The 24,875-nt window shown below is 61.7% G+C and overlaps 1 protein-coding gene across 5 annotated transcripts in view; it reads left to right on the top strand.

Moving 5' to 3' along the window:
- Positions 1-163: 163 nt before the first annotated feature.
- DNAH17 (dynein axonemal heavy chain 17) overlaps positions 164-24,875 on the top strand; it is a 38,949-nt gene continuing 14,237 nt past the window's right edge. Inside the window, exons 1-55 of one of the 5 annotated variants that reach the window (XM_074607249.1) lie at positions 164-195; positions 1,744-2,125; positions 2,882-3,075; positions 3,312-3,504; positions 3,589-3,688; positions 3,780-3,865; positions 4,032-4,157; positions 4,414-4,569; positions 4,651-4,734; positions 5,091-5,258; positions 5,471-5,587; positions 5,764-6,029; positions 6,153-6,348; positions 6,465-6,611; positions 6,920-7,028; positions 7,330-7,433; positions 7,537-7,677; positions 8,035-8,178; positions 8,386-8,568; positions 9,024-9,278; positions 9,357-9,526; positions 9,746-9,968; positions 10,048-10,164; positions 10,272-10,358; positions 10,576-10,728; positions 11,263-11,511; positions 11,726-11,848; positions 12,073-12,420; positions 12,500-12,591; positions 12,766-12,892; positions 13,121-13,273; positions 13,986-14,111; positions 14,229-14,336; positions 14,473-14,604; positions 15,081-15,241; positions 15,346-15,502; positions 15,923-16,027; positions 16,482-16,639; positions 17,159-17,297; positions 17,792-18,019; positions 18,181-18,318; positions 18,791-18,923; positions 19,228-19,355; positions 19,471-19,619; positions 19,746-20,028; positions 20,133-20,306; positions 20,798-21,005; positions 21,102-21,267; positions 21,852-21,954; positions 22,127-22,274; positions 22,609-22,700; positions 22,860-23,021; positions 23,175-23,339; positions 23,503-23,694; positions 24,142-24,408. In XM_074607249.1, coding sequence (XP_074463350.1) covers positions 1,781-2,125; positions 2,882-3,075; positions 3,312-3,504; positions 3,589-3,688; positions 3,780-3,865; positions 4,032-4,157; positions 4,414-4,569; positions 4,651-4,734; positions 5,091-5,258; positions 5,471-5,587; positions 5,764-6,029; positions 6,153-6,348; positions 6,465-6,611; positions 6,920-7,028; positions 7,330-7,433; positions 7,537-7,677; positions 8,035-8,178; positions 8,386-8,568; positions 9,024-9,278; positions 9,357-9,526; positions 9,746-9,968; positions 10,048-10,164; positions 10,272-10,358; positions 10,576-10,728; positions 11,263-11,511; positions 11,726-11,848; positions 12,073-12,420; positions 12,500-12,591; positions 12,766-12,892; positions 13,121-13,273; positions 13,986-14,111; positions 14,229-14,336; positions 14,473-14,604; positions 15,081-15,241; positions 15,346-15,502; positions 15,923-16,027; positions 16,482-16,639; positions 17,159-17,297; positions 17,792-18,019; positions 18,181-18,318; positions 18,791-18,923; positions 19,228-19,355; positions 19,471-19,619; positions 19,746-20,028; positions 20,133-20,306; positions 20,798-21,005; positions 21,102-21,267; positions 21,852-21,954; positions 22,127-22,274; positions 22,609-22,700; positions 22,860-23,021; positions 23,175-23,339; positions 23,503-23,694; positions 24,142-24,408 — 8,778 coding nt within the window. In that variant the 5' untranslated portion in view covers positions 164-195; positions 1,744-1,780. Of the gene's footprint in view, positions 196-1,743; positions 2,126-2,881; positions 3,076-3,311; positions 3,505-3,588; positions 3,689-3,779; positions 3,866-4,031; positions 4,158-4,413; positions 4,570-4,650; positions 4,735-5,090; positions 5,259-5,470; positions 5,588-5,763; positions 6,030-6,152; positions 6,349-6,464; positions 6,612-6,919; positions 7,029-7,329; positions 7,434-7,536; positions 7,678-8,034; positions 8,179-8,385; positions 8,569-9,023; positions 9,279-9,356; positions 9,527-9,745; positions 9,969-10,047; positions 10,165-10,271; positions 10,359-10,575; positions 10,729-11,262; positions 11,512-11,725; positions 11,849-12,072; positions 12,421-12,499; positions 12,592-12,765; positions 12,893-13,120; positions 13,274-13,985; positions 14,112-14,228; positions 14,337-14,472; positions 14,605-15,080; positions 15,242-15,345; positions 15,503-15,922; positions 16,028-16,481; positions 16,640-17,158; positions 17,298-17,791; positions 18,020-18,180; positions 18,319-18,790; positions 18,924-19,227; positions 19,356-19,470; positions 19,620-19,745; positions 20,029-20,132; positions 20,307-20,797; positions 21,006-21,101; positions 21,268-21,851; positions 21,955-22,126; positions 22,275-22,608; positions 22,701-22,859; positions 23,022-23,174; positions 23,340-23,502; positions 23,695-24,141; positions 24,409-24,875 lie in introns of those variants that run through there. The other 4 variants (XM_074607246.1, XM_074607245.1, XM_074607248.1 and 1 more) reach the window with 4 other exon arrangements.

Here is a 24,875-nt window from a genome sequence, read left to right as displayed (position 1 = left end):
GATCGTACGGTGACGGACCCCCCAGCTGCACAGCCGGGGCACACTGCACCGGTGAGAGGGGCTGGGGACAAGGGGGGTGGTGGGGCACCCCCTGGGGTACCCCTCGATCACATCCCAGCGCTCCTCTGTTGGCTGCCAGGTGACCGAGCACCAGGGAAGGTCCTGCCCTGCCTGCGACGGGACGATCGTACCCAGGTGGTACCAGCTGTAAATGGGACCGATCAAAAGCTAAGTTAGGGCCAAGGGCAAACTGGGAACTGCAGAGCTTGTGCCGGCCGTGCCGCTGGCACCGGGGCCGGGGGAGGCCGGGCCGGCTGCCTGCATGGTGCAGAGAGAGACCCAGGCCATGGCGGGGAGCCGGGGCAGCCCTCGGCACCGCGGCGTGGGTCCAGCCGGGGTGGTGGATACGTGGGCAAACAGCCCTCGCTGAGGGACGCTTGCCGGGGGCAGCCCTGCGGTTCCAAGGCAGTTGGGCTGGTGCCAGTGTCGGTTGGGGCTGGTGTCGGTGTCCGTTGGGGCCGGTAGCGGTGTCAGTTGGGCTGTGGACAGTAGCTGGAGGCTGTTGGAGGGCTGAGGAGTGTGACAGAGCAGGGAGCAGTAGGGCCAGGCAGGACTGGGGCAGGCTTGGGGGGGGACGGGGGCAAGGATGGGCCAGGCTGGGGGGCAATGGAGCCGGAGGGGGGATGATGGGGCCAAGGATGGGACAGCTGGGGGGGGTGATGGAGCTGGAGTGATGGAGCTGCGGGGGGACAATGGGGCCAAGGATGGGATAGACAGGGGGAGTGATGGAGCTGGAGGGACGATGGGGCCAAGGATGGCACAGACGAGGGGGGTGTTGGAGCTGGGGGGGACAATGGGGCCAAGGATGGGATAGACTGGGGGAGTGATGGAGCTGGAGGGACGATGGGGCCAAGGATGGCCCAGACGAGGGGGGTGTTGGAGCTGGGGGGGGACAATGGGGCCAAGGATGGGACAGACTGGGGGGGCGATGGAGCTGGGGGGGGACAATGGGGCCAAGGATGGGATAGACGGGGGGAGTGATGGAGCTGGAGGGACGATGGGGCCAAGGATGGGACAGACTGGGGGGGCGATGGAGCTGGAGTGATGGAGCTGCGGGGGGACAATGGGGCCAAGGATGGGATAGACAGGGGGAGTGATGGAGCTGGAGGGACGATGGGGCCAAGGATGGCACAGACGAGGGGGGTGTTGGAGCTGGGGGGGACAATGGGGCCAAGGATGGGATAGACTGGGGGAGTGATGGAGCTGGAGGGACGATGGGGCCAAGGATGGCCCAGACGAGGGGGGTGTTGGAGCTGGGGGGGGACAATGGGGCCAAGGATGGGACAGACTGGGGGGGCGATGGAGCTGGGGGGGGACAATGGGGCCAAGGATGGGATAGACGGGGGGAGTGATGGAGCTGGAGGGACGATGGGGCCAAGGATGGGACAGACTGGGGGGGCGATGGAGCTGGGGGGGGACAATGGGGCCAAGGATGGGATAGACGGGGGGAGTGATGGAGCTGGAGGGACAATGGGGCCAAGGATGGGACAGACGGGGGGGGTGATGGAGCTGGGGGGCATAATGGGGCCAGGCAGGGATGGGACCAGCAGCTCCCCGTGAGGCTGCAGGGTGCAGAGGGACAGCTGAGGGTGGTGGGGGCGGCAGCAAGGGGAGTGTGGAGGGGTTGGAGTGTGGGGTCTGCACAGCTGAGTGGGGCTTTGCCTGCTCCCCGTGTGCCCCCAGGCGCAGGGGAGCCGTGGCCGAGTCCAGTGCTGGCGGGATGTCGGCCGCGTCGGACGAGCGGCATGGCTTGCTGAAGAGCTTTGCCACGCTGCTGCTGCGGATCCAGCCGGACAAGTGGAACAAGTTTCTGGGCAGCGAGGAGGCCGGGGCCGTGCTGGACGAGTTCTTCAGGCAGCAGGACGTGCTGGAGCTGGTGCTGGGGCTGAACCCCGCCGGGCAGCTCCTGCCCAACGCCTGCTTCCCGCCCGCCCTCAAGGGCAAGGGCATCTACTTTGTGAAGAAGAAGAAGGAGAACATCACCCGGGAGAACTGCCGGAGCGCGCTGCTGGTGGGAGACATCAGCCCCTCGCCAGTGGAGCAGCTCATCACCGTGGTGGAGGAGGTGGGTCGCCCACAGGGGCGGGCACAGGGCACAGGCGTGGGGCAAGCGGGATGTGCCAAGCTCCCTGCACACGCTGCTGCCGCCTGGAGACCCGCTGTGGGCCATTGTAGCCAAAACTTTAGGTGGGCTCGAAAAGAAACTAAATTAAATTAACAGAAGAAAAAAGGCCCCAGGCGCTGGCCCTGGCCTCGTGGTGGCTCCCGCTGTGCTGCCCGAGCCCCACCGGGACAGAGCTGGGTGAAGGTCACGAGCCCTGTTTTCTCCCAGGCCCCAGCTGAATCGTTTCCTCTCTGTGGTTTTAAAAACTCAGCGTAATTCCCCCTTCCCTGTGCCCCGCAGCTGGGAAACGTCTGGGTGGATTTCTCTCAAATTTCCCATAAATATTCCCGCTCAGAGAACTGCCAGCCCAGAGCACCCGAAAGCTGAGTCAGACCCCAGGAGCCGCTGCCATTCCTCCTCCTCCTCCTCCTCAGTGCCGGGGGCTTTTGCTCGTGTGCCAGGGTGCACTCGCTGCCCCGCTGCCGGCATTCCCCAGCCCGCGAGAGTTGGAAACCCACCACAGGCTGAGGGGGCTCCCGGTCACGCTGATGAGAAAATCATCAGCAAAACCCATCAGTGGCTGCCGCAGCTGCAGCTGGGCTGAGACCATGCTTGGACGGGCAGCAAGAGGGGACGCTGCGCAAACCAGCACGGCTGGACGCTGCCGTCTGCAATGGGAGAGCCCGACCGAGCCCCGGACCGACCCCTCTCCTTCAGGTCCTGTTCCCCCTGCTCCTGAGCGAGGACAACGTGGCGGGCTGGCCCGGGGTGGTGGTGGAGGACATCACGCGACAAGCCCACCAGCTGAAGAATGAGATGTTCGTGATGGGCGGGAAGATCCAGGGGAAGCCACTGCTCCCACTGCCGGAGTATCTGGACAGCCAGGATGGCTCCAGCACCATCCTGGACAGGTGGGGGCTGCAGGGGCCCGGGGCAGCACAAGTGCCTCTGGGAGGGACAGGAGCTGGGACACCAGCTCGGTCCCCGAGCATCCCTGGGCACCGCCGCTGCTCAGCGGCAGAGCATCTTGGGGAGGGTCCTGCCTGGCTGCTGTGCTGGTGGAGGTGGCCACAAGCCAGCGCGTGGGGCTCCCCCGGGGCGGTTCAGGGCCAGTCCCGGTGCTGGACGTAACCCGTCTGCCTTCCAGCCTGGCAGGGCCCGTGGACATTTCGGTGCTGCACTCCATCGAGACCATCATCATCGAGTGGTCCCACGAGATCAGAGATATCCTGAGCAAGGACTCGGCGCAGCCACTGCTGGAGGGGCTGCACCCCCTGCCCAGGGCCGAGTTCGAGTTCTGGCACACCAGGACGGTCAACCTGCAGTGCATCAATGACCAGGTACTGCTCGCCCGTGGCCGGCCAGTGGCCTTGTGTCCCTGGCGCTGAACCCCGGTGCTGAGCCCACTGCCTCTCCCCTGCCAGCTGCTCTCGCCCCGGGTGGCGGTGCTGGCCGAGACGCTGGAGAAGGCCAACAGCTGCTACTGGCCGGCGCTCCAGAGCATGTTCAAGGACGTCAGCGCCGGTAAGCCCCCGGGTGACGTGGTGGGCAGCTGCCACTCACCCCTCTGGTGAGGATTCCCTGTCCCCAACCCAGAGTTTCTCCCCCGGCGCAGGCCTGGAGGAAGCCAAGGACGTCAGCCTCCACCTGCAACCGCTTCGGATCCTGCTGGAGGAGATGGAGCAAGCGGATTACTCCCAGGTAAATCATATGTGCCAGAATAACCAGGCACAGCATGGCTCCTCATGCGGGTAGAGGCGGTGGCGCTGAGCCCCAGAGGCTGCTGTGGGTGCAGATCCACGTCGGCTCTGCCCGATCCTCGTTAGCGCGGCCATGGCCCCGCACTAACGGGGCTCTGCTCCCGCAGCTGCAGCCCTTCGTGGACAGGGCGCTCTGCACCGTCCGCCTGCTCCGGGCTCACTGCCAGCACTACAGCGCGCCCGCCCGCGTCGTCGTCGTCCTGCAGGAGATCTGCAACCTCCTCATTGAGATGGTAGAGCCCCAGCACCCAGCCACCGCCGCCGCCTCCGGCCGCCGGAGGGGTGACACGGGGCAGGGGTGGGGAGCCCAGCTGGGGTGATGTAGGGACGTCCCAGTCAAGGAACCAGCAGAGCTCCCACGAAGGGCTGGAGGGGGTCTGGGGCAGGGGTGGGCTGCAGGCAACCACCAGAGAGACCGTGGGGCTGGAGGGCGGCCGGGGGCAGGAGGAGCCCCCACACTCCCTCTGCCAACGGCCCCCGCTGTCCTAGACCCGCAACTTCCTGGGCCCCGAGGACGTGATGAAGGGGCTGCAAGGAGAGACCGAAGAGACCTTAGAGGGAATAAAACTGAGCATTTCCACCATAGAGAAGCTCTTCCAGTCCTACAGCACTTACTGCTCCAACCTGATGCCCGCGTTGCCCCCGGTGGGTGCGGGGGACGGTGCGGATCCACCTGGCCCCTGTCCCTGCCAGCCCCGCTCACCCACGGCCCCTCTCCGATTCCAGGAGGAGCCACAGCTCTGGGAGTTCCCCCCTTCCCTGGTCTTCGGGAGGATGGACTCCTTCTTGCGCAGGCTCAAGACCATCGAGGTGACAGCCCAGCGTTTCGGGGCACAGCGCCAGGGGACGTGTGAGCCCCCCCTGCCCCGGGGACGCGGGGCTGGTCCCCTGCGAGTGGCACCGGAGCAAACTCCGCTCCAGCCGCGGGGCGGGCGGGGGCTGCGGCGCAGGCGAGGGGCAGAGTGGGGGTGGGAGCCCAGCACGCTGCGTTGCTGGGAGCGCAGTGGCGTCGTCCCCACGCCCTCGGGACCAGACGGGCACCCTGGAGCATCCCTGGGAAGGATGCTCCTCGGGAACGGTGAGCTCGCACCCGCCACGCCGGGGCACGGGGAGCCGGGGTTTGGCACCAAGAGGAGCCGGGCGAGATGGTGGTTCGTGCTCGCCAGGAGCTGTACCAGACGGCTATCGAGTTCCTGAAGCTGGAGAAGGCAGAGCTGGGAGGAGTGAGAGGAAACATCCTCGGGAGCCCCGTGTTTCAGATCTACGAGGAGGTCTCTGAACTCAGCAAGAGTTTCGCTGATTGCAAATACGATCCCTTAGATCCCGCAGAAGAGGTGAGTGAATGGCATGGAAGTGGAAGCATCTGCTAAGTGAAAAAAAGAACGGCTTGCCAGAACGCGCTGTAAGAGCTGGGTGTAAAACCGCCCCATGGCAGCACGTGTGCTCGCTTTGGGGCAGGTCGCGGGCAACCTGGGCTCAGTGAATCCTTCAGGAAGGACCAGGGAAGGCAGCGCACTGGCTTAAATCGTTTTGTTCTTGCTGGCAGCAATTGGACAAAGACTTTGCAGAGTTCCAGAAGAAGATTCAGGACGTGGACAGGCGGCTGGCCACCATCCTCTGCCAAGGCTTTGACGACTGCAACTGCCTGGCATCCGCTGTGAAGGTACATGTGTCCCCCTGGCTCGATGCGTCCTGCCCTTGGGCACGGGGGGTCCTTGCCTGTGTGCGGGGGTGGCAGCTGGCGCGGTGCTCCCGCGCCTGGGAGTGACTGTGGGGGTGTCACCGGGCCGTTCCGGTGACACTCCGGAGCACGGAAGCAGATGCCTCTTTCTCCGGCAGCTGGTGCACATGTTCGCCTCCCTGCTGGAGCGCCCGTTGATAAAGGCTGAGGTCTCCCCCTACTACTCAGCCCTGCTGGGGATGTTCGAGGCCGAGCTGGAGGACGTGAAGGTGCTGTATGACGCCCAGACCACGTCCCTGCCGCCGGGGGGGCACCCAGCCATCAACAAAAACATGCCGCCGGTGGCCGGGCAGCTGAAGTGGGCTCTGGAGCTGCAGCAGCGGCTGGAGGGGCCACACAAGGACTTGTTCGCCATCAGCCACCCGTACGTGCGGGTCACCCCGTCACCCTGAGGGGACACGGGGCAGCAGCCAGGGCAGGATCCGGCCCGGCGCAGATCCTCCCGTGCCCTGCTGCTGCAGCTGCTTCTTTATCACGACCCGGACAGTGTGATGGTCAGTGCTGAAGCTAAACTGGTGTCGGGGAAGTACGAAGAAATGATGGGACTGCTGCAAGGTTACCGCCAGAAGGTCTACGAGGAGTGGGCACGCGGCCCCGGACAGGACTGTCACTTCAGCCTGGAGCAGCCGCTGATCCTGAGGGACCCCAGCTCTTCCGTCCTCAGCGTGAACTTCAGCAAAGAGGTGGGTGCTGGCGCAGGGGAACGCCAGCGATCACCCACCTGAATGTAAATCCGACTTTCTCGAAGGCTGTGGTGAGACATTTTGGGTTTTACTAACAAGCCTTGTGTGTCTCGCAGCTGGTCGCCGTTCTGCGGGAGGTGAAGTACTTGAACTTCCAGCAACAGAAGGATATCCCGGGCAGTGCCGAGAGCCTCTTTGCTCAAAATAAGACTTTCCAAAAGTTTGTGGACAACCTTGATCTCATCGTTGGCTGGTACAATGAGGCAGGTTGCAAAGGGGAGACAATCCGGCTGCTTTTCCATGCCCTGAGCACTGGCCAGGCTGAGACTGGCTGGGCAACCCCCAGGGGAGAGACCCCTATGCAAGGGCTCCTGGAAGCCCGGGAGGGGGACGGTTGGGGTACGCCGGGCACATCACCAGCACCCTGAGCCCCTGCCTGTCCCATGGCAGAGCCAAGCTGCTGCTGCTGCCATCACGGTGGCCTCCTTCTGCCCCCCAAGCGCCGTGTGGGTGGGGTGGGGACCCCATTCCTCTGTGGGGGTCCTCACCTGTGCCCGCCTTGGCTCCCCAGGTGAAGCGGAGGCTGCTGCCGGTGGAGGTCCCGCTGGTGGCGAGGGAGCTGGAGGCGGTGGACGGGCAGCTGGCCAGTGCCGAGCACACCCTCTTTTGGCACCACGAAGGTATAAACCCCGCCCTCCTTGGCCACCCAAAGCCAGAGACCCTCCTTGTGTGTTTTGGGGGGGTCCCCGTCCCCCAACTCACCCCCCACCCAGTGACTGCCCTCGGGTCCCCACAGCCATCACACCCAAAACGAGGACCCCCACCCCACAGGCGTGGGTGGGTGGGTGGGTGAGGCGGGGGCCGGACAGCGTGTCCCCGCTGCGGTGAACAGCCCTGCAGTGCCCCGGCCCCGGCTGGCTGCCGTGGCGAGGGGGGGGGTCTGCGTAACCTGCCGGGCTCGGGCGTGCGTTTTCCTCCCAGGCGTCATGGAGTACATCCAAGAGATGAGAGACATCTTGTACGACTTGCAGACCAGGGTCCAGAAAGCCAAGCTGAACATGGAAAATATCAGCCAGCTGATGGAGGTAGCTTGGGCTGGTGCTTTCCGAGTGCCTCCCCGGGAAGCCTCCTGCCGGGATTTCCGCTCCCCCAGCAGAGCGGCGCAGCCCTGGCCTCTTCTCCCTGCAGGAGTGCTCGGCCGCTCCCCTGTTTGAAAGGAAGGACAACAAGGAGGCAGCACTCCTGGACCTGGAGGGGAAAGCAAACACCTTAAGCAAGCGCTACGCTGCCATTAGAGACACGGGCGTAAAGATCCACAAGATTGTGGAGGTGAGACGCGTCCCAGGACACTTCAGCCGGAGTGGGATTAAGAAGGAGTGTCCCCGGCGCTGGCGTCCTGCGATGCTCTGAACCCAGAGGTGTCCCCCCTTTCGCAACCGTGAGCGGTGGGTGATGCCCGGGGTGCAGGCCTGGGGTCTCTGCTGAGGCGAGGCTCCGGGAAAGGACCACAAAACACAGCACTCGGACTCCAGAGACACGCTGCCCCCTCGGGCGAGGTCTTGGCTGCAGCTCCTCCCCTGGCTGGTGGGGAGGAAGGTGCAGGATCTGTGCGGCAGCCAGGCAGGAGCTGGTACGTTTCCTGGGTATTTCTTGACAAGTATTAGCTGGGTTTTTTTCTGCTTGCAGGAGAATGCAAATCTGTTTAAGGCTGATAAGTCGTCGCAGATATGGCTGGACTACGTGGGATACATAGATGCGATCGTGATGGATGGATTCTTCAGCCTTGTCCACAAGTCTCTGCAGCTGCTCCTCAACAACATGGCCCCCGACGTAAGTCCAGCTTTGCCCCTGCTTTGCCCACGCTCGGGATGTGCCACCACCTGCTGTTTGGTGGCCAAACGTGCCTATCCCAGTGCTCCCCGATGCACCTGGGCAGCCAGTGCCAGAGGTGCCAGTGTCCCCCCTTATCCCTGCCACGGGGGACCGTGGGGGACCGTGGGACGTGAAGCACCACGCGGGGGCATTGACCTGTTTCAGGCAGACGTGGCCCCCTTGTTCGAGGTGCGCATGGAGCTGCGGGACGGCAAAGTGCAGTACCGGCCCTCGCTGGAGGCCACTGACAATGACAGCTTCATGGGGCTGGTGGAGAACCTGCTCAGCGACACTTTCGCGGCCGCGGCGTGCATACCCCGGCTGCTGGAGGGGAAGCTGAGCTACAAGGTTGGTCCACGGCGAGTGGCGCCTCCTGGCTCTGCTGGAGCTGGGCGAGGACGCCCGGTGCCCTGAGCTGGTCCCCAAGAGCTCTGCCCATCCCTTCAGACCCCTTCCAGTCCCTACAGGGGCTCCAGGAAAGCTGGGGAGGGACTCTGGATCAGGGAGGGGAGCCATAGGACGAGGGGGAACAGTTTTAAACTGAAAGAGGGGAGATTTAGATGAGATCTGAGGAAGAAATTCTTTGCTGTGAGGGTGGTGAGCCCCTGGCCCAGGCTGCCCAGAGAAGCTGTGGCTGCCCCATCCCTGGAGGGGTTCAAGGCCAGGTTGGACGGGGCTTGGAGCGACCTGGGCTGGTGGGAGGTGTCCCTGCCCAGGGCAGGGGGTGGCACTGGATGGGCTTTAAGGTCCCTTCCAACCCAAACCATTCTATGATTCTGTGTTTCTGTGACTCTGTGATTCAGACGACCCTGGAGGAGCAGGCAGACCTCAGCGGGATGCGGGAGGAGGTGGTGTCACTGGTTGTCAGTGCCATGGCGGAAGGCGAGGAGTACAGCGCCAGCTTCGCAGAACAAGCCCACCTGTGGCTGCAGGACCCCGAGGAGTTTCTGCAGCACTTCCTCACCTTGGGCGGCGTCACCAGCCCCGAGGAACTGGAGCTGCAGCCAGAGGAGCCCGTGGCCCGTGGGACCCCATCCCTCCAACTCTTTCAGCAGGAGGTACGGGGAGGGTGCTGGGGATGCACCGGGTGCCCGGGGAGGTGCCGGCCGTGGGCTGTGACCGGCTCTCGTCCCCAGATCGACATGTGTGAGGAGCTGTGCGAGGAGGTGTCGGGGTTCGCGAACACCGAGGTGTTTGGGGGGTGGCTGCAGAGCGACTGCCGCCCCTTCAAGCAGGCGCTGCTGGCTGCCGTCAGACGTCGGGGCCTGGCGCTGCGGCAGCACCTCGCCAGCCACGTCACCAACAGGTAGGAGCCCAGTGAGCCCCCCGCCGGGGACGGGGCGCTCCCAGTGACTGCAGCCCGGCTGGGCTGTGGCCAAGGCACCACTGTGTGCCCGAGGGACAGAGCCGTGGGGCGCGGGGGAAGCTGCTGGGCACCCCCGCAGGGGCGAGTCCCTGGCAAGCACGGGGGGCAGCCGTGAGCCCCGCCGGTGATGGCCGGTGAGCGCTGCTACCTTCCTCCCAGCCTCCAGGAGCTGGAGGATTTCATCCAAGAGTCAAACGCTGGCTTGAATAAACCTCTGGAGGAGGGAGACTATGACGGGCTGGTGGGGGTGATGGGGCACCTGATGAGGGTCAAGGAGAGGCAGGTGGAGACCGACAGCATGTTTGAGCCCCTGAAGGAGACGGTTGCCCTGCTCAGCACTTACGGAGAGGAGATGCCGGAGGAGATCCACCTGCAGCTCCAAGTGAGCCATGTGGGGTGCGGGGGGCCGGGCCCGGGGTCCCCGGGGCCAGGTTGCCGATGCCGTGCGGTGCTGGCTGCAGGAGCTGCCCGAGCGCTGGGACGGCACCAAGAAGCTCTGCCTGCGCGTCAAGCAGAGCGCGGCTCCCCTGCAAGCCAATGAGGTCAACATCATCCGCAAGAAGTGCCAGCAGTTCGAGGTGCCTGCCCCGGGGCTCGGGGGCGAGTGAGCAGCTTCTCGGCAGCTTCGGGCAGATGCCACCGCTGCCCCGGGTCGTCCCCCCTGAGCCCCGTCCTCCCCCCACAGGTCCGGCAGCACGCCTTCCGGGAGAGGTTCCGGGAAAAAGCTCCTTTTTCATACACTGACCCAGATCCCTACAAGTCCTTGAACAGGGTAAGGAAGGGGAGGACGCCAGGGCCACCGCGGTCCCCGCCGGCACTGCCCGGCCACCCCCAGCTCCATGCACGCCAGGGTCTGGGGAGGGACAGCTCTGTGGCAACGACTCTCCCGTCCCCACCTCACTGCCGCGGGGATGGAGCCATCGCTGGGGCAGGGGACATGTCCCTGGCACACGGTCCCCGGCTGAGACCTCTACTTTTTCTCCATCCAGCAACAGAAGAGCATTGCCGCCATGGAGAGCGACATGGCAGCCCTGTCCAAGTCGGCCGAGCTGTTTGAAATGACATTCCCAAAATATAACCAGCTCAAAGCGTGTCACAGGGAGGTGCGCTTGCTGAAGGAGCTCTGGGACATGATCTTCCTGGTACGTGCCGCAGTCTGTGAGCCGGCATGACGGGGAGGGCAGGGGGAGGCAGGAGCACGGGGATGTGCAGAAGAGGCTTCTGGGGTGTGCGGGGCTGGTCCTCGCTGTTTTGAAGTTCCTGAGGCCATGACGAGCTGCCTGGCATCCACAGACGGGGGCGGCCGGTAGCCATCTGCGGTCGAGCACGGTGACCGGGAACCCTGGGCTCAGTGCTGGCCCCTGTGCCAGGGCACGATGCCCAACGCTGCTTCCAGGCAAGGGCTTGGTAGCAGACTGCTGCGGGCACCCGGTGCCAGCTGGGCATCACCAGCCAAAGGTGCAGAGCTGTTGTAGCTCCTCCGAGAGTCTCATTGCCATGAGAGGTGGGGTGAGACACGGGGCTCGTCACAGCGTTAGAGCAGGTCTGATGGCATGGGGGTTGCACACCCCGGCACGGGTGCAGCGGATGTGCAGACGCTGGGCATGTCGCTCTTCATCCTGGGCAGGAGTGCTTCTGCTGATTACACGTCCTGTGAAAACGTGTTCCGAATTCAGGTTAACACGAACATTGACGACTGGAAGACCACCAGGTGGAAGGACATCAATGTTGAGCAGATGGATATTGATTGTAAGAAGTTTGCTAAAGACATTCGGAGCTTGGATAAGGAGATGAGAAGCTGGGATGCGTTCACAGGGCTGGACAACAGCGTGAAGAACATGATAACGTCCCTGCGGGCCGTGAATGAGCTGCAGAACCCGGCCATCAGGGACCGGCACTGGCAGGAGCTCATGCAGGCAACCAAGGTGCTCCCAGCCCTCTGCCCTTCCCTGGCTCCAACCCCTGGCCCCAGGGGCTCCCGAGATTTGCATCCATCAGGGGAAGCACGCAATCTGTTTTAAAAGCTGGCCATACACAAATATTTGTGTCGGGGCTTTAAAAGTGGGTGTTAATGAGCTCGTTTGGGGCTGCCTCTCTGCGGAGGGAGTCCATACTCTGACAGTGCCGGTTCTGCTCCAGGTGAACTTCACCATGTCCGAGGACACAACGCTTGCGGATCTGCTGCAGCTGAACCTGCACAAGTTTGAGGATGAGGTTCGTGGCATCGTGGACAAAGCCTTGAAAGAGTCGGGGATGGAGAAGGTAAACGGGGCTTGGTTCCCACCCTGCTTTGCTGAGAGCCCTGCTCTGCTGTGGCTCTGGCTGTTAGCGCTCGTGTTCCTGCTCCTGGGGCTGGAGCCCCCAGGCAGCGCAGCCCCCGTGGAGCTCATGCTCTGCAGGAGACATTCCTGTCGCTGCCTTGCCTTCCCGCAGGGTCTGGGACTCAGCACCACAGCGTCCAGGTCATTTCTCATGCCCGTCTGCAGGTGCTGAACACCCTGGATGCTACTTGGGCAACGATGCTGTTCGAGCACGAGCCCCACGCCAGGACCGGCATCATGCTACTCAAGTCGAATGAAGTGCTCATTGAGACGCTGGAGGACAACCAAGTGCAGCTGCAGAACCTGATGACCTCCAAGTACCTGTCCTTCTTCCTTCAGGAGGTGTCGGGCTGGCAGCAGAAGCTGTCGACCACCGACTCCGTTATCAGCATCTGGTTTGAGGTGCAGAGGACGTGGAGTCACCTGGAAAGCATCTTCATCGGCTCCGAAGACATCCGCAGTCAACTGCCGGAGGACTCCAAACATTTTGATGCTATTGATCAAGACTTCAAAGTGCGAAGCCCGTCTCTCCCCAGGCCTGCGAGAGCTCGCTGCCGGTTTGGGGAGAGCTGAAGCTTTTTTCCTCTTGCAGGAATTAATGGCCGATGCGGTAAAAACTCCCAATGTTATTGAAGCTACGAACAGGCCTGGGCTCTACAACAAGCTCGAAGCGTTGCAGAAAAGGTGAGGTCTGAGTCATCTTGAGCGTTACGGAGAGGCCTCCACCGGCTGGTCAAGGGCCAAAGGAAGAGTTTGATTTTTCCAGAGTCTTCCTCAACGTGGCAATGATTTTGCAACAAGTGAAAAATAATGTGGGGGGGGGTTTAACTGCAGTTTTTCTTCCTCGTTTTCTTTTAGATTGGCGCTCTGTGAGAAGGCTTTGGCTGAATACCTCGAGACCAAAAGACTGGCTTTTCCCAGATTCTACTTTGTTTCCTCTGCAGACCTGCTTGATATTTTATCTAATGGGAACGAGCCAGCTGAGGTATGGGTTGAGCGTAAAGCCTGGGGCCAAGTCCTGTGTCTCTTGTGCAATAACTTGTTATGGCAGCCTGAAAACGTTTTTCGTCCTGACGGACAGAACGACATCCCTGGCACCCCCCCGCCTGAGGGATGCAGCGCCCTGGGAGCCGTGTGGGAGTTAATCCACGTGGTGATTACGCCTCTGCGCGGGAGCGGGGGTCCCTGACTGCTGCTGTGCCTCTGCTCTCAGGTGTCCCGTCACCTGCCAAAGCTGTTCGACAGTTTGGCCAAACTGAAGTTCAAGATGAGTCCAGATAAGAAGCCCCTGAAGATTGGCCTGGGGATGTTCAGCCGGGACGAGGAGTACGTGCCCCTCGACGCAGACTGTGACTTGTCTGGCCAGGTCAGCCGAGCTCCCGGGAGCCATCACTTGCAGGGACAGAGGTGGGCATGTTCCGGACAGGGATGATCCTTTTGCTGTTGTGCACTAATGGCCTGGCAGCAGTTTTAAAATGTAATTGTGAAGCCTTTCAGCCAAAAAAACCCCACAGAAATGGGATCTATGTTACGGGGGCAGAGCAGTGCTGCAGCAACGTTCGTCATATAAACCCCTTGCAGCCCCTCAGGCGCTCGCAGTGTGGTTTTCCCCGCTCTGTTGTTCACCCTCTGACCATGCTCCATAAACGGCCACGGGAAGCGCCCTGCGGGGCCGTGTACCGGGGTATGTCCTGCAGCTTGTTACGACATGCGGGGACCCGCTTGAACGCTGCCACGGGGTTACGCGCCCGCTCCCGGCGGGGCTTTACCAACGTCCATGCCCGGCACTTGTAGGGGGGTGTTTGTGTGCATTGAGATCAGCCAATGCTCTGGCATAGGAGATGGTGGGACAGGAGCTCCCAGGCTCAGGGCAGAGGAACACGCAGGTACACTTTGAACCTAGGTGAAATTTAGGCAGAAGGTGCTGGGTGGGCTCCCTCGGTGACGTCCTGCCTGGGTGGGTCAAAAGGGGGACCCCGCAGAGTCCAGCTGGCAGCCGTCAGTGTAAACTGTGCATGACCAGAGCGGACACGGGCTGGGAGCCGCCGGCTCAGGGTTTGCTGGATGTGACCCTCCAGGTGGAGGTCTGGCTGAACCGCGTGCTGGCGAGCATGCGCTCCACGCTGCGGCGCCTCATCCCCGAGGCCGTGGTCACCTACGAGGAGAAGCCACGGGAGCAGTGGGTGTTCGACTACCCGGCACAGGTGGGAGCCGCCGTCCCAGAGCAGGAGCAAGCAGAGAGCCCGGGGAGGTCCCTGAGCCCTCGAGGGGACGGCGCATTTCCCTTTACGACCACATTTTGTCCCTGCGGTTTGCTGCAGGTTGCTCTGACGTGCACCCAGATCTGGTGGACTACAGAAGTCGGCATTGCCTTCTCAAGGCTGGAGGAGGGCTATGAGAACGCCATGAGGGACTACAACAAGAAGCAGGTTGGCATCCCTCGGACCTGAGCCGGGGCTGTCCTGCAGCCCCTCTCTGCTGCCGAGGTCTGGTCCGGGGGGGTCACCGGGAGAATAGGCAAAGCATGATGCCGTTTTTCTGTTCATCATTTCTTTCCTTCCTCAGATTACTCAGCTAAATGCACTGATTTCACTACTCATTGGAAACCTAACTGCTGGAGACAGGATGAAGATCATGACAATCTGTACCATTGATGTCCACGCCAGGGACGTTGTGGCCAAAATGATCCTTGCGAAGGTATTCGTTACAAGATGTTTGTACTGCTTTGTCTCTGGGCACTGCTGAGCAAAGATTTCCTGTTATGTTATGGCTTTCCAATATCTTCAAAGTATCCAAACTGGGTGAGGAAAGCCTGAAGAAGGAAACCACACGTAGGGTGTTAGGGGTGCACGGGAGCCGGGGAGGTGACAGCACGGCCGGGCTCCGATGAGGCCAGGCTGGGTCTCGTACAAAGCCAGACCAGGAGCGGTTTTGCTGGTTGCTGCCGAGCTCGGTGGGAGCCACGAGCCTCAGCGCAGGACTGCGCTGCACCATCGGGGGACGCGGGGAGGGATGGTCCTCACCCACCCCCGGCATTGCACTGGGACCAGTTTGCACGCTCTCCTCACGGACGGAGGTGACAAAAGGTCCCGGTGGGTGTTTGGGAGTTCACTGTCCCGGCGGGTCAGGGTGGGCAGCGGCGGTGCCCGCCCTTCGCAGCCGCTGCTCCGCAGGTGGAGAACGCCCAGGCCTTCACCTGGCAGTCCCAGCTCCGGCACCGCTGGGACGAGGGGAAGAAGCACTGCTACGCCAACATCTGCGACGCTCAGCTCCAGTACTCTTACGAGTACTTGGGGAACACCCCCCGGCTGGTCATCACCCCCCTGACGGATCGGTAAGGATTCGTCTCCCCTCACCTCCCACTGCCCGCGCCAACATCGGCTCCGTGCCCGGTCCGCGCCGCCGGCACCGCTCAGCCCTGGCATCTCCCCTCCGCAGGTGCTACATCACCCTGACACAGTCCCTCCATCTCTTCATGGGGGGGGCCCCCGCTGGCCCCGCAGGCACTGGAAAAACAGAGACCACCAAGGACCTGGGCCGGGCGGTCGGCATGATGGTCTATGTCTTCAACTGCTCCGAGCAGATGGACTACAAGGTGGGGCACGGGGGAGCGGGACGGCGGCACTGAGGCAAGAGCCGTGGGGTGTCCGCCAAGACAAGGGGGGACCCTCTTTTGGGAGGCACCGCTGCAGCGTGCGCCCCCGCGTTCGGCTGCAATGCCCATCGCCGGTGCCCTGAAGCTGCTCCCTTCTCCCCCGGCTCGGCAGCCGGCGAGAAAATTGTGGGTCCAGCCCCGGTGCCATCCTGCGCCGCTCACTCCCACCACGCTCTGGCCAGCTCGTGGCCCTGGGAGCCCAGGGGGCTGTAACGCTGCGGGGCATTTCCCCAGGGAACAGCACAAACCGTAACAGCTCGAGCAGCTCCCAGCTCTTGGGATTTCTTAACAAATCCCCATGTCGCAGCCTCCGCGTAAAAGCTCGGTGTCTGATGCCCGTCTCCGGTGCTTTCTCTCCAGTCCTGCGGCAATATCTACAAGGGGCTCGCTCAGACCGGCGCCTGGGGCTGCTTCGACGAATTCAATCGCATTTCAGTGGAGGTTTTGTCCGTGATTGCCGTGCAGGTGGGTGCGGCAGCGCCGGTTGCGGTAGGGACTGGAGGAGCCTCTCGGCGTTTCCAGTTCTACTGCACGTTGTCTGGGTTACTTTCAAAGGGAGGGTTTGCTGCTGGTATTTGTGTTGTGTTGGGGGGCAAATGGAGGGGAAGGGCAGCAGTGCAGAGTCTTTGGGCATGTCTAAGGTCACGCAGACCAGCTGTGTCCCATCCCGGTGACCCATCACCCCCCCACGGGGTCTGCCACCCCCGGGGACAGGGTGCCGTGGTGCCACCAGCCCTCCTGAGCCCAGGGATCGCTGCGCTGCCGTGGCTTCGGCAAGTTGTCGATATTATTTCTAGCATTGCCGATGGCGCGACCAAGCCCCCAGCTCGTTTTCCGCGGGCGGGTGGTGAGGGTGAGGGGGGGGTGCAGGGCAGGGACCCCCGGGGCTGCCGGCACCGACGGCTCCGCTCACCGCCAGGTGAAATGTGTTCAAGATGCAATTCGCGCCAAGAAAAAAACATTCAATTTCCTTGGAGAGACGATCGCTCTGGTCCCCTCGGTCGGGCTGTTCATTACCATGAACCCGGGCTACGCAGGACGGACAGAACTGCCGGAAAATTTAAAAGCTCTGTTCAGGTCAGTGTGTAACTGGCAGCCGCGCTACATCCACAATGTGAACTTTGCTAGTGCAAATGAGGACATTTGCGTGTACTGGCCGCCCTTGTGTCAGGAGACCTTGGCACCCCGGGACAGCCCTGCTCAAAGCCCCTGAGATGGTCAGAGGCTGGGGGGAGGACACTCAGGGTGTCTAATTGCCACCTTCAGCTAAAAAATCTAATTGAGAATAAGAAAAAAAGATGGTCAAGCACTGGAAGGGGTGGCCCAGGGGTGCCGAGGGATCTCTGTCCTTGGAGGAACTCAAACTGTGACTGGAGAAGGCCCGGGGGGACTGAGCCCTGCTTGGAGCGGGAGGCTGGATGAGAGACCTCCGGAGACCCCAACTGGCGTAAATGACTGCCCGAATCTCTGACGCCAACAGCAGCAGGGAACCATTTCTATTGGAAACTCGGGTGCAAATTCTTTCTGTCTGTGGGGGGCGAGGGGGGCGTGGATGTCCATGCACAGCCCTGATAACCTGCCCTTGCTCTTCTCCAGGCCCTGCGCCATGGTGGTCCCTGATTTCGAACTGATCTGTGAAATCATGCTTGTTGCAGAAGGTTTTATGGATGCTAAGCTTCTAGCAAGGAAGTTCATTACTTTGTACACACTCTGCAAAGAGCTACTATCTAAACAGGTGATTTAACAATATTGCAAGGTTCTTTAAGATGAAAGAGTTCATTTGAATTTCAAACCTGAGGGATTGTAGTAGGATTGCTGGTAGTAACGTGCTGGCTGGCGTTCGGCAGAGTTCAGGTCTATGGCTGGACAAATTCCACTTCCAAGCTGGCGCATCATATGGCATATTTCTGCCTTCTGGAAGAAATCAAGCGGTCCAAAAATAGAGTAGAATAGAACAGAGCCAGTTAAGATGAGAGCAGACAGATATTATTCATCTCAGCAGACGTGATTTACAATAAAAATGTGCTCCTAGGAAGCAAGCCAGACGGCCGTCCACCTCGTGACTGACTGGGGCTTGTCTTGTGCATAAGCTCATTTAAGTCCAGCCTGCTGGGCACCGCCTGCGTAACCTGGGTGTGGGGCGATGGACGGGGTGTTCGTCTGTAGTGGTGTTTAAAGCAGTTCTCCCTCACCAAAGGGGAACTGAAATACTTTGCTGCCTGTTGGCAGGACCACTATGACTGGGGGCTGCGGGCCATCAAGTCCGTGCTGGTGGTAGCGGGTTCCTTGAAGAGAGGGGACCCCGGCCGCGCCGAGGACCAAGTTTTGATGAGGGCTTTACGAGACTTCAACATCCCCAAGATCGTGACAGACGACTTGCCCGTCTTCATGGGGCTGATTGGAGACCTGTTCCCAGCCTTGGATGTCCCCAGGAAGAGGGACCTTGACTTTGAGAAGGTACAAGCCCTGGCGCAGCACAAGTGCCAGAGACATCCCAGCCCTGGCAGCATCCAGAGGGTCAAGGTCCATTTGGCACTTCTGGGGGCGGCCGCCTCGTCTCTGGGGTCTTGCCGAGGCTGTGACAGCTGCCTGTGGCCACCGCGCGCTCTCCCTCCCAGATCGTTAAGCAGTCCATGCTGGAGCTGAAGCTACAGGCGGAGGAGAGCTTTGTGCTGAAGGTGGTGCAGCTGGAGGAGCTGCTGCAAGTGAGACACTCCGTCTTTGTCATCGGCAACGCCGGCTGCGGCAAGTCCCAGGTAGTGGCAAAACCATCCCCGAAGACACGGATCCCCTCCTGCTCCTGGGCGAGCACATCCCATGGCCTCCCTGTCCTCTCCATGAGGACGTGGCCACGCAGACCCCAGCTGCAGCAGCCCTGGGTAGGGGATGGCAGCACGGCCAGTGCCCGTGGCCACCCCGGACACTCCAGCACCGCATGTGCTGGGCTCAGCCCGTGGAGTTGAGCAGGTTTGGGACGGGGCTGTCCCTGGGCTGGCCGGCATGGCTGTGGTGCCAGTGAGACGGGCTGGCGTGGCTCCGGGCTCTCACAGCACCCCGGCCAGGAGCCAGGTCTGCACAGGGAGGTCTGGCGCCTTCCCAGCAGCTCTCCAGGCCTGGGTGCTCCGCAGCGGGTGGGCGCAGGGCTCTGTGCCCCCAGCTGCAGGAAAGGCTGCCGAAGGCTGCGGGCGCCCTCGTAGGAGCAGCGGTGCGCGGTTCCCCTCTCCGCAGGTGCTGAGGTCGCTCAACAGGACATACAAGAACATGAAGCAGAAGCCGGTCAGCGTGGACCTCGACCCAAAGGCTGTGACCTGCGATGAGCTGTTCGGGGTTATTCATCCATCCACGCGAGAGTGGAAGGACGGTGAGACACCAACGCTTGTGCATGTGGCCACGAGGGTGGTCACTTACCCCAGGTGGGACCTGGCACAAACCATCTTTCAGCAGCTGCTGGTGCATAGGCAAATACCTTCATAAAATGTGACTCTATAAACACTTTGGGATGCGGTGACGGGAATGGGAAGACCTTTTCTTGGGGCTTTTAACTGGAGTGTGAGGGAGGAGAAATGTGTTTCAGGGACGTACCCAGTTCCACGTGTCCCTCAGCAAACGGGCTGTGAGTGGAAAGAGCTGCCAAGGACAAACCCACGTGTCTCTCATTGGAGCAGGTCTGTTTTCTTCAGTGATGCGTGACCTGGCCAACATCACACATAAGGGGCCCAAGTGGATCATCCTTGATGGAGACATTGACCCCATGTGGATTGAGTCCTTGAACACAGTCATGGATGACAATAAGGTCAGTGTCATCACACCCCAGGAGCTTTGCTTGCTCATCAGTTGGGGTGATCACTTGCATTTGTGCCTGGGCCCCAAGATCAGGGCATCCTCCCATGACGGGCTACTTTCTCCAGGTTCTCACCTTGGCCAGCAATGAGCGCATCCCCCTCAACCCCACCATGCGGCTTCTCTTCGAGATCAGCCACCTGCGGACTGCCACTCCAGCGACCGTGTCCCGGGCAGGAATCCTCTACATCAACGCCACGGACCTGGGCTGGAACCCGTGAGCCCTGGGAGGGAGATGGGACGGGACGGGACGGGATGGGATGGGATGGGACGGGATGGGACAGGATGGACAGGTGCTGGCCCCCCACGCGCTCGCCTGCAGCCCTGCCTGTCTCTCCCGCAGAGTTGTGACCAGCTGGATTGAGAAGAGGACGGTGCAGTCCGAGAAGGCCAATTTGATGATCCTGTTTGACAAGTACCTGCCGGTATGCCTCGAGAAGCTCAAGTCTGGATTCAAGAAGATCACCCCCATCCCCGAGATCACGGTGATACAGATGGTGCTGTTCCTGCTGGAGTGCCTCCTGACGCCGCAGACCACCCCCCCGGACTCACCCCGGGAGCTCTACGAGCTCTATTTCGTCTTCGCCTGCACCTGGGCCTTCGGCGGGGCCATGTTCCAGGACCAGGTACAGCCGCCCACCCAGTTCCATCCCTCGGCTGCATCCCCTTGGAAAATACCGGAGCAACAGGGCTGGCCGGTTTCTGAGTGTCTCTGTTCGGTTCCTCCCAGCTCGTGGATTACCGCGTGGAGTTCAGCAAGTGGTGGGTGAACGAGTTTAAAACCGTCAAGTTTCCTTCTCAAGGGACAATTTTTGACTATTACATTGATCCGGAAACGAAGAAATTCATGCTCTGGACTGAAAAAGTGCCAAAATTCGAACTCGATCCCGAAGTCCCTTTGCAGGTATTTCCCACAAGCTCTCTGTGTTTGTGTGGGGTTTTTATTCATTACTCCATGGTCTCACCCCTGAGCGTCGCTGGGGTGGCACAGGGATTCGGGATTCGGGCTGGCTCTGCCACGCCACCGCGCGGGCCGGCGGCACCCGGCAAACCCCTTGGCTTTCTGTGGCTCTGCTTCACCCCGCGGAAACCTCAGCCAGAGCTGCAAGTTGCAACTCTTCTTTTTTAATATCTCAGATTAACACGCGGCTTTGTAGATTCTCGTGAAATAATTGTAACTATCGCCTGAATGCAAAAAATGTACTTTAAAACTTTATTTGCATGACTTTTGAAATGCTGTTGGGGGGGGGTGGGGCGTGGTGTCAAAGATGTCAGACCTGCGGCATTACCGGGAAAACCAGGCCAGGCTTCCACGCTGCCCGCTGCCTCTGCCTGCAAACATCCCCTCTGGCAGCACGGGGCGAGCTCCGGGGACTGACGTCGCGATTTCCCCAGGCCTCCATGGTGCACACGGCAGAGACCATTCGCCTTCGGTACTTCATGGACCTGCTGATGGAGAAGCAGAGGCCGGTGATGCTGGTGGGGAACGCGGGGACGGGAAAATCGGTCCTGATGCGGGACAAGCTCGAAGCGCTCGGCACAGATGAATACCTCGTGCAGTCTGTGCCCTTTAACTTCTACACCACCTCGGACATGCTGCAGGGTAAGACTGGCCCGAGCCTGCAGCCGGCCCCGCGCCAGGCTGTGCCGCAGGGTCCCACGGCGCTGCCCCACTGCCCACCCGCTCCTCTCGCTGCAGCCGTCCTCGAGAAGCCCCTGGAGAAGAAATCGGGGAGGAACTACGGCCCGCCCGGGACCAGGAGGCTTATCTACTTCATCGATGACATGAACATGCCAGAAGTGGACAAGTACGGCACGGTGGCACCGCACACGCTCATCCGGCAGCACATGGACCACGGGCACTGGTAGGTGTCCAGCCACAGCCCCACTGACCCCGGGGGCTTGGTGACCCTCTGCCGGGCAAACCCATGCTGTGCTGGCACCTCGCCCGCCCCGCAGAGGAGCCCGGCCATGCCCTGCCCGCTCTGCCTCCTGTGCCACGCTGACGGTGGAGCCGAGCCACCCCTTCCCTTCAGCTCGCTCATACCCAGGGCAGCTGCGGGGGCCTTGGCAAAGGAAGGGGAAAAACTCTCTGCTGGCAGCCCCAAAGCCCATCCAAAGCAAAGAGCTCCACTGCCAGCACTGGCGGGGGGAGCCATGGCAGGGGGATGACCATGGCCACAGCGCAGCACGTGGCGCAGGCGCAGGGAGGGCTTGCGTGGGAAGCGGGGCAGAGGTATCGAGTGCCGGCTGCCGTGGGGGAATTTGGGGATAGGTCTGGCTGTGAGGTGTGGGAAAGGTCCCCCACAGCATCACCAGGAGCGGTGCCAGGTTGCACCAAGCACCAGGGGAATGGGGATCCCCCCTCCTGCTTCCCTCTGGACGCAGCTCCGTGGGGTCAGTGGAACCCGTCCCCAGGGAAAGTGTCACAGCGTCGGTCCCTGCGCAGGTACGACAGGACCAAACTGACTCTGAAGGACATTCACAACTGCCAGTACGTGGCCTGCATGAACCCGACCGCAGGGTCCTTCACCATTGACTCCAGGCTGCAGGTACGCAGGGCTGCGGGGCTGGGGACGGTGCCCCAGCGGGTTCGCTCTCCTGGGACCGGAGCCAGGAAGGGGTGGGACGGGGTGGGACGCGGTGGGGGACCTCACGGTGCCGTCTGGCTGCATCAGCCCCTGGGGACAAAGCTCCCGCCTGAATTTTTGTCCCTTGCTGCAGCGTCATTTCTGCGTCTTCGCCGTGAGCTTTCCCGGCCAGGAGGCTCTGCTGACCATCTACAGCACCATCCTGGCGCAGCACCTGGCCCTGCGGAAGATGCCGCCGGCTGTGCAGAAGCTGCAGCCCCAGCTGGTCGCGGCAGCGCTGGGTGAGCCCCCGCGGGGCCAGAGGGAGAAGGCGGCCCCCAGGGAATGCACCCACTGACACCGGGAATCCCAAACACCCCACAACCGGCCAGTGCCCCTGGAGCCCCGTGCCGCACCTCCGTGACATGGCACAGTCCAAATGAAAGCTCCATTCCTCCTTTTCTCCTATCCATGCTCGAAATATGTCATCGTGTCCCCAGAAATTGTCAGACTAAAGCCCCACGCTTGTCCTTCTGGCCGAGGGTCACGGAGGGGAGAGCGAGCGGCTCAGGGATGCTGCTGCCGGAGGCTGCTCCGGGGACCTGCCCCCGGCTCACCCCTGTTCCCTGCCAACAGCTCTCCACCAGAAGGTCGCCTCCACCTTCTTGCCAACAGCCATCAAATTCCACTACGTCTTCAACCTCCGGGACCTCTCCAACATATTCCAGGTATTGGGAAGGCTCTTTCCTCTTAAACATCCTTATTCCTTGCAGCGCACCATGCCCTTGAAAAGTACCATGGCCTTGTCCCAAAGCCAACCTTTAAACTCAGCTCTGAGTAGCAGTAAAATAAACCCCCGGGGACTGAGGGTTTCACGTGTTTGTCAGGGTCTGTTGTTCTCCACTCCCGAATGCCTGAAAACCCCCGTGGACTTGGTGCGCCTCTGGCTCCACGAAGCTGAGAGGGTGTATGGAGACAAGCTCATCGATGAAAAGGATCAAAAAGGCTTCGGGAAGGTGCTGGCAGACACCTGCAAAAATTTCTTTCCCGTAAGTTGTGCTGGCAAATGGGGGAGTGCTCCGTCCCCGCGGGGCTGGCTGCCAGGCTGAGCCCCCCAGCGCGGGCTCGGCAGCGGCACAGGCAGCAGTACCCACCCCCAGTGCCCCACGGCTCTGCCCCACGGCTGGCATTGCCTCTCCCAGGAACTCAGCGAAGACCTGGTGTTCGCCAAACCCAACATCTACTGCCACTTCGCCCAGGGCGTGGGGGAACCCAAGTACCTGCCGGTTCCGAGCTGGCCGGATCTCAACAAGCTGCTGGCGGAAGCCTTGGACAACTACAACGAGGTGAACGCGGCGATGAGCCTGGTGAGTGCCCGGCTGCGGGCAGCTCCGCGCCGAGGCAGCGCGCGCACCACAGAGATGCGGCTGCAGCATCGCTCTCGCTGGGGTGTGTACGTTACAGGGCGTTCGCTGCTTTTCCTGCTGCGATTCAGAATATCGAACCTTCCCCTCCTGTTTTTTTTTTCAGGTGCTCTTTGAAGACGCAGTGTCTCATATTTGCAGAATTAGTCGGATCTTAGAGTCTCCCTGGGGCAACGCGCTGCTGGTGGGGGTGGGCGGCAGCGGGAAGCAGAGCCTGGCACGGCTGGCAGCGTTCATCAGCAGTCTGAACGTGTTTCAGATTACACTGAGGAAAGGCTACGGCATCCCGGACCTGAAGGTGAGAGCAACTTTCCTCCCGGCCCCTGGGCCAGCGCCGCTGGCTCGCGGGACAGATCCTGCCAATGCGGAGCGGTGCCAAGCCCCGCAGTGGCTGCGGTGCCAGGGGTGGGTGCGCGGGGCTCTGCTCTCCTCTCGCTGCTGCATCTGCACACCCTGCGATCCGCTCAAAGGTGCTTTCTGGAAGACCACCAGTCCTGCCCCGAGGGGCCACAGCGTTTCTCCAGCCAGGGACGGGCAGGAGCCACCTGTGAGGGCAGGCGCAGTGCCGGCAGCCCTGGCAGAGCAGCGGGCACCCAGCACCTTTCCATAGGCACCTTCCCAAAGGCACCATCCTGGCATCCCGGGGCGGCTCAGGGTGCACCGGGCTGTGCTGGACCGGTCACTGCGGAGGACAGCTCGGGGGGCTGAAGAGAGGGGAGGTGACGGCTTCTCTCTCCTGCCCCAGCTGGACCTGGCCTCCCAGTACATCAAGGCAGCCGTGAAGAACAGCCCCACCGTGTTCCTGATGACGGACTCCCAGGTTGCTGAGGAATCGTTCCTGGTCCTGATCAACGACTTCTTGGCATCCGGGGAGGTGCCGGGGCTCTTTCAGGACGATGACCTGGAAAACATTATCAGTGCCATGAGGCCCCAAGTGAAGTTCCTTGGATTGCAAGATACAAGGGAAAACTGCTGGAAATTATTTATAGAAAAAGTCAGGCGTCAGTTAAAGGTGGGTGTTCACCCAGGTGGGGTGTTTTCTTAGTGCTCCTGACTTGCCTAATCCAAACCCTATTTGCAGACAGGACACAGAAAATCGTGGTTTCGTTACACAGTGATGGGTTTGGGCAAAAGGTGTTTTCAAAGGCTCCCCAGCCAACGGTGCCCCCTCCAGCCCCAGGGCCACAGCTCTTCACGCCCACGGATTTACTTGCCCTGGGGCCGAGGGGCTGAGCCGCCTCCTGGGCTGTGCTGGGCGCTCGCAGGGACACCAGCGCGGGCACCGTGCTCAGCCGCTGGCCACAGCCACCGCAGGGGACCCAGTGCCAGCCCCGACCCTGCTGAGAGGCGCAGGGTGCACGGTCATGGACCATCTCACACGTACTGGGAAGGGAGGGAGGGGAAGTCCCGATCTCCAGCAGAAAAGCTGGCAGCCGTGCGGAGCCCACAGTGATGCTGCCGCCACCCCATGGGCCAGCT

The sequence above is a fragment of the Larus michahellis genome, chromosome 14, assembly GCF_964199755.1.
Source record: "Larus michahellis chromosome 14, bLarMic1.1, whole genome shotgun sequence".
NCBI classification, from domain to species: domain Eukaryota; kingdom Metazoa; phylum Chordata; class Aves; order Charadriiformes; family Laridae; genus Larus; species Larus michahellis.
This window is presented reverse-complemented; position numbering and strand designations above follow the sequence as displayed.